The sequence below is a fragment of the Quercus suber genome, unplaced genomic scaffold (genome assembly GCF_002906115.3).
Source record: "Quercus suber isolate HL8 unplaced genomic scaffold, Cork oak 2.0 scaffold_3B, whole genome shotgun sequence".
NCBI classification, from domain to species: Eukaryota; Viridiplantae; Streptophyta; class Magnoliopsida; order Fagales; family Fagaceae; genus Quercus; species Quercus suber.
In genome coordinates this window covers 2,480,159-2,489,506 of record NW_027071805.1, presented here as the reverse complement: position 1 = coordinate 2,489,506, position 9,348 = coordinate 2,480,159, and the positions used below count along the sequence as shown (strand labels likewise).

The 9,348-nt window shown below is 35.6% G+C and overlaps 2 protein-coding genes and 1 non-coding gene across 3 annotated transcripts; 1 reads left to right on the top strand and 2 right to left on the bottom strand.

Moving 5' to 3' along the window:
* Positions 1–1,438: 1,438 nt before the first annotated feature.
* Positions 1,439–2,014, bottom strand: LOC112006392 (protein PELPK1). The gene has a single exon (XM_024038669.2). It carries the CDS (start codon positions 2,012–2,014, stop codon positions 1,439–1,441), a length of 576 nt encoding a protein of 191 aa, XP_023894437.1.
* Positions 2,015–2,524: 510 nt separating this feature from the next.
* Positions 2,525–8,380, bottom strand: LOC112006429 (phytoene synthase 2, chloroplastic). Its single transcript, XM_024038693.2, has 5 exons — positions 7,829–8,380; positions 6,999–7,049; positions 4,398–4,570; positions 4,055–4,290; positions 2,525–3,325 (listed from the first exon to the last, which is right to left on the bottom strand). The coding sequence occupies exons 1-5, from the start codon at positions 8,205–8,207 to the stop codon at positions 2,956–2,958; spliced, it is 1,209 nt and encodes a 402-aa protein (XP_023894461.1). The 5' UTR covers positions 8,208–8,380; the 3' UTR covers positions 2,525–2,955.
* Positions 8,381–8,780: 400 nt separating this feature from the next.
* On the top strand, positions 8,781–8,852 carry TRNAK-UUU (transfer RNA lysine (anticodon UUU)). Its single transcript has one exon. It is a non-coding gene; the product is annotated as a tRNA-Lys (tRNA).
* Positions 8,853–9,348: the final 496 nt, after the last annotated feature.

Sequence of the window (9,348 nt, the reverse complement as noted above, 5' to 3'; positions counted from 1 at the left end):
AAAATGTTTAGACTTTATTTCATCATATCAAGCTCTTGTATACCTAGTGGAAGGTGATAGATATGGGATCTTAAATAAAACACTCTTACTCTTAATTTTAACGTGGAGAGTGATCCTAAAACTTTAGAGAATGAATGGCTTTTAGAAATGTAGCTTTTTTTGGAAGAATCTATAAATGATGAAATGGAATTAGTATTATCGAATTATATACTTTGGTTTTAGTGGATCTACCTCTAAGTTTAAAATCAATTGATAGTAAATGGTTATTTGGAAGAAAATATAATATGGATAGGTTTGTTCAAACCTTTGAAGCAAGGTTAATGTAAAAAGACTTTAAACAAAGGGAATGACTTAACTATTTTAATAACTATGCACCAATATGGCTAGGATCATGTCAATTAAAGTATTGTTAGCTCTTGCATCTATATACAAATCAGACTAATTAGTTGTACACCAAATGGATGTGAAGACGACTTTTTAAAATGATGATCTTGATGAGGATGTTTACATAGAACAATCCAATGGGGTCATACTTTTTGGAAATGAAAAGAAAATTTGTAAGCAAATCAATTCTTTATATAGCTTGATACAAGCCTCAAAACAATGGCATGGAGAATTTGTGATAATTTGTGTTCTTATTGGATAATTTTAAATCTGTGAAAGAATATGGTGTTATGTATGTCTTATATATGTTTATGATATACTTATACTTAATACAGAATGTGTAAAAGTATTTGACTTCTATGTATAAGATAAAAGGTCGAAATGAAGTGGATTTTTTTTGGGAATTAAGGTGGATGTGTGATGCTTCGTTATACAAGCTTAACCATATCACTACGGTATAATTTTTCCGGTTGTTGTGTTGTTGTCCTGAATGATTAAATCATATCGATTATTGCATTGGATATATGACATGTTTTTGCACCCACATTGATTTCATTTTTTTTTTTTTTTCTCTTTTCGTGTATGTGTGCACTCATTGATCATTTCTTTTAGATTTATGTGGATAATTCATGAAGTCGTCAAAATCCTTAATATGAAATTTTGGATTCATGAAAGTAAAGATCTAATAGTAGTCTTATTTTTGTTTTTTTTTGGCTAAGAGGTCTGATAGTAGTCATTTTGAGGAGAAGCTCCCCACAAACATAAATATATAATAAGAAATCATATTCATAACCACAGTACATAAGAACCAGTACAAGAATAATAACACTCACATATCCATGACCCTATAATGTACTAATAAAACTTAAAAATATCTTACATGAAGAATTTCAAATGGACACACTCAAGCCTGTAAAAAAAGACAGATATATAGAACATTAGAACCCATATAGGTTCTAATGTATACAAAAAGTAATACAAGTACTGGTGAAAAGAATAATCCAAACAAAGCTAGAATAAAGAATGGAAACGTAGCATCTCAAGCAATAGTGCTTCACTTTGAGGGGGGTGGAGAGAGGAAAGGAATTGTTGGGATTGTGGTCGGAATGGTGGGGATCGAAGGAATTGTGGTTGGGATGGTAGGCAATGGATTAGCTGGGAGAGGAGGTAGTGTCACCTTGGGAATTGTGGGCATGGTTGGCAATGTTGGGACTTGGGTGCTTGGCAATGGTGGCAATGTGGACTTTGGAAGAGTTGGTTGATTTGGCAGTGTTGGCAATGGGTTGGAAGGCAATGGTGGCAATGTGGTGGTTGGTAATGTTGGCTGAGATGATGGGACTTGGATGCTCGGAAGTGATGACAATGTGGGCTTTGGCAGAGTTGGTTGAGTCGGCAGTGTTGGCAATGGAGTGCTAGGCAGTGGTGGCAATGTGGCTTTAGGCAGTGTGGGCACTGATGGCAGGGGAGGCAATGTGGCCTTTGGCAGAGATGGGATTATAGGCAATGTTAATGCTGGAGGTGGAGCAGCTGGTGTGTCCAAAAGGTAACGAGTCGCGAGGCTCACATCGATGCTACAGAGTGACAATGCTATGATCATAGACAAAAGGAAACAATACTTAGAAACGGCCATGTTTTAAATGATAGGAACTGCAAGTTGTGGGAATTGATTCACTTCCAAGTATTGTATTGGCAAGTGGTGTTGATTGAAAAAAAACTTGTACTTGGTGGTATTTATAGAGACCAAATCTAACAGGATTTTGAGGACTAGGAAGAGCTAATGTGAGTTTGATGAAATGTAGTTGTAGGAAATCAAGCCAACCTGTTTTATGGCTCATCAACATATGTCAATGAGTTACGTACAAATTTCGGACTGACACATGTAGTTGCCTCCACAGGGCAGCTTACTTGTCCAAATGGACCATGACTTCTTGCGACACAAATAGTCTTCAAATTTAATTATATATAATAAAAAAAATTAAAAAATCCAGAATTTTCTGCTTTATGGTTGGATTATATTACATGTTGTTGGATAATTCCCAACCAAGAAAATATGGTCACCTAAACAGGGAGGTCAACCAAAGATATGTGAACCAAAGGCATCTATATAATTATAACAATATACAATATATAAAAGCATGAGTTGCTTAATTTTTATTTTTATTTTTTTCGGTTGAATAACAATTTAAATGAACAAACCAAAAGGTTATTGGGGGTCTAAGCCCAATTTTCTTGTACAAGGATCCAAATGGTATAGAGGAAATGAAAGAAGGTCCCGGGCCTAAGAAGAACCCCAAATTATGGGCCATTGGGCTGCTACGTTATGGGCCATTTCTTTGGAAACACCTTTAAAATAGCCTATTGCAAGCCCAATGTAGTTGTTTTTTTCAATTGCCGAAGCTCTCACCTGTTATGCATTCTCAAGACAGGAATAGGGAACACATTGAAGAAATATTCTTCAACTGGCTTGAAATTTACATATTCTCACGTATGGGACAACAGAACATGACTTTCTCCAATATGAAGACACACTTTACAAACTTAGAATCGTACAAACATGGCAGGATATCAGGTTCACCTCATTACTAACTTGGCCAATTTTGAAGGCTCCATAAGTGCTCTGCCATAGGCTATGGGAAGTGATATTAGTTTCTTTGCTTTTCCTACATAAGCACGCTTTGTGAAGTTGTTGTAATCATTAGCTTCAATGGCATCTAAAATCTGTCGGTACAATAACAATGATGCCCATACCGGCCACCTACTAGCTGAGTTGAGCTCTGCAACCCCCTTCTCTGCTTCATCAAAAAACATCCTCGCTCGCTTTATCTGGCCCTTCATGAAACTACGCCATTTATCAGTTACTTTACCACGAAATATATCTTCATCTGACAGGCCAGCTTGTGCTAGTTCATCTTGTGGGAGATAAACTCTTCCTCTGCTAGCACTGCAAGATCACATACAGGTGTAAGTATCCAAGACTAAAAAAATAAAATGTCAATCCACCTCTCTCTAAATTACATGAAGCCAATCTCAAGAGTTGGAATTATCATCAAAAGTGATAAACTTAAATCAAAGTATCTATTGAAAGGGGTGCAAAAAAAAAGGTTTTATAATAACCACTTAGAATAAAGTCAAATAAATGTGCTTTATAGACACGATATATAGCTGTAAAATGAATCAAGTTATTCCTGAACAGCTCAACTTCAATTTGTGAAGCTTGTTTAAATTCTAACTCAAGTTAAAAGCTCGAGTACATAAGAATTAAGCTTAAACAAACCCAATCCTCTCCAAAAAAATATTGGATGTAAGGCTGCACGTTATGAGTCTATGACCTCTCCCAGACCCCGTAAAAGTAGAAGCTTTGTGCATTGGGTACAGTCATCATTAACATGTACAACTAAAAAGAAAAAAATTTAAAACTGCATTTTCATTTCATGTTTAATAAAATCATTACTATTGAAGCGTAAATGGAATAATTAGATAATCATTAGATTATAGTTTGGGCGAATGCAACATCAAAGGCATGCTTTTAAGTTTATTAAGTAAATTGTATTAATTTACATAACCAAATTTGTATTACATGTTTACTTGACTATGAAAACGGATAGATATGGAAAAAACTCATATCAAATTTGTATGGTATATATGCAATTGTGCATTCTAAGAAACTTACTCTTCTCCAACGTCTCTCAGTATGTTGGTGAGTTGATTAGCAATTCCAAGGGCCAATGCAGCATTGTAAACACTCTCTGTTGAAGCCTTTGATTCTGGTGCTATCCCCATTACTGGAACACTCATAAGCCCCACAGTCCCGGCAACATAGTAGCAGTAAAGGTAGAGTTCATCGAAGTTCTCATATCTTGATTTTCTCAAGTCTAACCTCATTCCTTCTATCATGTCTTTGAAGGGCTGTCCAAAGAGACAAGTTATGGTGAATTGATCAATCTTAACGACAATAGACATTTTGTCTAATATACAAGTGATGAAGCCAGTTTGTTTAGCCATTTGGAATTTACCTGTATATCAACAGGGTACTTTGAGACGGTATCAGATAGGGCAGCATCATACATATCATATGGTCGGCCTTCAAAAAGATCATTTAACCTTGTCTCCCATCTTTCCAGAGCCTTGGGTGTGATGTGTGTAGCATTAGGCCCATCCACAAGCTCATCAGTCCTCCGGCACCACACTACACAGCAGAAGAAATGCATCCTTCAATCAGTTATTATAATTATCTAACTCTAGCTAAGCACAAGAAATATCCACGGCAAAGTAAAACATGTAAAATGAGAAAAACATTTTTGTTGGCAATCTTGGCTATGTTTGAGAGTCAACATACAATCTCAAAAAAGAAATGTTAGATATATAACAATAATCAAGAGAAATGATTATTGATTTCCCAAATGGATATGGAAAAAAGGGGGGATAGTGAGAATTATGAATTTGGCCTTGAACAATCCATAAGAGTTCATTTTGTGTCTAACCTATCAATTGTATCAGATTAAATGTTTAATCCCTTAAGTTTTGAAAATGATTCCATATTACCCTCGCACCCATTTTCATTCTAAAAATCAATAGATTTTGTAAAATTGTTCTACAAATAGAATTTTCTTTCAACTAATCATAACTTTCATTCTTAGTAATACGAGATCAAAGAGTTCAGAGAAGGCATAATTTTAACTGTGAATGAGGCAAGAGTAACATTGAACCGATTTAAACATTTCAAGAATTACATTTACAAATCAATAATTTCAAGAGTAATTGTCATTTCAAAAAGAAAAACTAAAAGGGCAATGCTAGAGACACAAAAAAGTTGACAACTTAAGATTGTGTAACATCATTTTCTCATGGATATACCATTAACACAACTTTTAATATATTTTTGATAAGTAATAAAGATGTATAATCAAGAACACTACATCATGCAAAAAGACATAAGGCAGAGATAAAAGAGTACAAGGAACGAAGAAAAAAAAACAGAAAGAAAAGATACTAATTACAAAGGAGAGAGCTAAGAAACATAAGTAGAGAATCACTAGAGGTGAGTCCCCAAACTCTAGACCAGTCAAAAAGGGTGCCACTGAACAAAGCCAAAAGTTGGTCGTCAGAACTTTCCATGTCCTCAAATGTCCTCCATTTTCGTTCCCTCCGAAGACACCACATTAAGCACAGTGGAGCTAAATTCCAAATACTAGACGAATGCTTTCCAAGCCAATTCCACCAACCAAAGAGAGTATCCGCCACTGATCTTGGTAAGACCCATGCAATCCCAAATGATCTAAACACGAAACTCCACAACCAGTAAGCCTTACCACAATGCAATAGCATATGATTGGGAGTTTGAGGGGATCAAGTCTCAGAACAGTTTCGTGGGCGATAGACAAATACTTGATTCAGTTCTTATTGCCAATGAGTGTGTTGATAGTAGGATGAAGAGCAGGATGAAGAGGGTTATTTGTAAGCTGGACATTGAAAAAGCCTATGATCATATGAATTGGGAGGCTCTTCTAAATTTGTTAAGGAGAATGGGATTTGGGGTGAGGTGGTGTAGGTGGATCCGTACATGTATATCTACAGTCCAATTCTTTGACTTGGTTAATGGGTCTCCAGCTAAGTTTTTTGGGAGTTTAAGGGGATTGAGACAAGGGGACCCGCTATCTCCTATGTTGTTTCTAGTTATGAAGGAGGATTTTAGTAAGATGATAAAAAGAGCTGAAGGTGCTGGTTTACTTCGAGGTTTCAGGGCTGATGGTAGACAGGGTGGAGGGGTTTGTGTCTCGCATCTTTTGTTTGCGAATGATACGATTCTATTTTGTGATGCAGATGTGGAGCAAATTCTACATGTTCGGATGCTCCTTCTTTATTTCTAGGCTATGACAGGTTTAAAGGTTAATGTCTTGAAGAGTGAAATGGTTCCCATTGGGGAGGTTCCTAATATCCATGTCTTGGCAGAGATTTTGGGTTGCCAGATTGGGTCTTTGCCTATGACCTATCTTGGTATACCTCTAGGGGCGCCCCACATATCCCCTACTATTTGGAATCCTATCTTGGAGAAAATTGAGCGTAAGTTGGCTAGGTGGAAAATGATGTATATGTCAATAGGTGGAAGACTGACATTGCTTAAAAGCAAATTATCTAGTCTACCAACTTACTTTTTATCTCTTTTTACTATCCCTACGTATGTGGCCAATAAAATTGAGAGATTGCAAAGGGATTTCTTATGGGGGGAATCCAAGACACATTTGGTGGGATGGGATAAGGTGTGTGCATCTCTAAAAAATGGTGGGTTAGGAGTAAGGAAATTAACTAATTTTAATAAAACCTTACTAGGGAAATGGCTATGGCGGTTTAGGGTTGAGAAGACAAGGCTTTGGAGAAAGGTTGCAGCTCCAAAGTTTGGGAAAGAATGGGGGGATGGACCTCCAAGCTAGATAGAAGAGTACATGGATGTGGTTTATGGAGAAGCATCCGAATGGGTTGGGAGGTTTTTAGTAAATATATACAACTTTTAATATATACTAACCACAATATGAAATCTCAACAATTGTTAAATAAAAATTTGTGAAAATCTTTTGTGTCACTGCTTATTAAATCAGAAAAAAAGAAACCGTGCATACCATAAATTGCCCAAACAGCTCTTCGCCGTTCTGGCGTCATGAGTAATGTACCTGAAAATTGCACCAGAAGAAGCTCAACTAAACTGTATTTTGCCAATTGTACAAGAAATTAAGATTCAAAAAGAAAAATGCACAAGTTTAAAATTACTGAGTTAAGTCAATTTTAAAGAATGTACTCATAGTTGAAAGAGATTGCTTACACTGGTTGGTCTAAGTATTCTAATCATAGTAAAATGACTTGTGTGGGCATCAGTATAAGACAATAAAGGGGTGGGTGAAGACTGAAGACTCAGCTCGAAACCTCCCCACCTATCTTTACCAGAATATGTAAATAAATAAATAAAATATAAAAAATGCTCCAAGCTTTTTTTATGTTGCATGCATTTGTTTTTAACAAATCTGGCGTCAGAATATAACTAGACAATTCTAAAATTTCATATCTTCTCTCCCAGTTTTCTAACAACCAAAAAGATGAACACTATGTAATTTACTGTGTTGTAGTGTTTATCAATTAATAAAATTGCCATATTTTCTTCACACAAAAGGAAAAAGTGTCACAGGAAACAGAAAAAGAAAAATAAACTTATATAGTGGGAGAAAAAAAAAAACATATATTATAAGTCTTTAGGGCCATAGAAAAGTGAATATATGAAACCAAAGACTAATTCTTCTGTAGATCCAAAACCTTTTTGCTTAAAAAATATAGAATTAATGGACCCCAGATGAATTTTTTTTTTCTTTTTAAAGCAACAACTTTATGTAGATAGAAAGTTAAAAACAGAATAGATAACGGCCACACAGAGAGAGAGAGGAGCTGAAAGAGCAAGTACCCAAGTAAAATGTCTTTGCATACTCAGCACAGACCTCTCCACACCTTTCATAAGCATCATTCAACAGGTTCCAATCGGTGGTACAATCAGTCTCAATTGGTTTTTTCAAACCCAGTGCACTCTCTCTTCTCTGCTCTCTCACCAGAGCTGCTTGCTTCAGCACCACTTCATACACCCTTTCCTCCGAGGATCTTGATGGGTGTGCAACTGCACTCGAATATGCAGCAACCCCAGATGAAAAACTAAGCTTAGAGCTCAGCAGCTTATTACTACTACTACTGCTGCACCTCCTTTGTGTGCAACAATTTCTGGGCACGAGACTGAGCAAAGAGTGAGCATTCTCCTTGGGACAAACCACCCAAAGAAGAACAGCGGACATCTCAAAGCTAGCGCAGAGAATCTGAATCTTCTGAATATTTTATCTAGCTTCGATTTTAGTGTAGCTTTGAGGCTTTTTCAATGGCCCTCACCTCTAGTGTAGCTTCTTTGAAAAAAGTGCTCTAGTTTATGACAAATGAGTGGACTCGTAGTAGTTTAGATTAGTTTTTTTTTTTTTTTTTTTTTTTTTTGAGTCTATAAAATAAAAAAATGTTACAAATTTTCTTAATTGGCTGAGAATATAAAAAAAGTTCAACTTTCTAGTTTGTACTGCGATGTATCTAAAGATGAGGCTATATATGAATTATGAAGAGACAAGTCAGAAAAGACAACAAGTATTTCAGGCCATTGTGGTTTGTGAGGATTGAGGAATATGCTGTCTATTATATCCTTTAGTTGATACAAGGAATTGAAATGTGTGGACTATGTTTGGCAAAATCCAGTGATCCACACTGAGGTTTTTAACTCGATGGGATTGGGTGGTTATCTATCTACAAACGTAGACACAAGCAGCTGCCACTAGGTACATAAAGTATTAGATAGGTAGTTTTTAATTTGGTATAAAACTGAACAAGCCGTCTTAGCTCAGTGGTAGAGCGCGTGGCTTTTAACCACGTGGTCGTGGGTTCGATCCCCACAGACGGCGCTCAGGATCTTTTGATTTTTAGCAAAAAAATAATATGAATAAATTCATGATAAAAAAAAAAAAAAAATCAATTAATCTCCACTTAAGCTATTCATTAAAAAAAATCAACTTAAGTTCCTACACATATTTTGGAAAAACTTTTTTTTTTCATCTTTGTTCAAGTTCATCCCTAATAATTTTGATGATCATCAATATAGTTCTTATATATGGTCCAAATTGATCTTTTTTTTTGAGAAAGATCCAAATTGATCTTGATGATGCTTTGAAAGAAATCTATGACATGGCAAACCTTGAGACAAATAACATTATTAATTATTATAAAGGCATCGCCAATCTTAAGGATGGAAGAATTACATTGATTAAAACTAAAGTTTTTTGTAATTAAGGAACCAAATTATTAGAAAGTATCCTTTATTTTAAAAACTAAAAGTATATTTTGGCCATAGACTAAAGTGGCTACCAAAAACGAGATAACTTATCTGTAAATTTTCTTTTT

Coding starts and splice junctions, on each gene's coding strand:
- LOC112006392 (XM_024038669.2), bottom strand. CDS start 2,014: ATGGCCGTTTCTAAGTATTGTTTCCTTTTGTCTATGATCATAGCATTG.
- LOC112006429 (XM_024038693.2), bottom strand. CDS start 8,207: ATGTCCGCTGTTCTTCTTTGGGTGGTTTGTCCCAAGGAGAATGCTCAC. Junction 7,050..7,828: donor TGCAAAGACATTTTACTTGG/GTACTTGCTCTT, acceptor TGCAATTTTCAG/GTACATTACTCATGACGCCA. Junction 4,571..6,998: donor AGCTGTTTGGGCAATTTATG/GTATGCACGGTT, acceptor TCTGCTGTGTAG/TGTGGTGCCGGAGGACTGAT.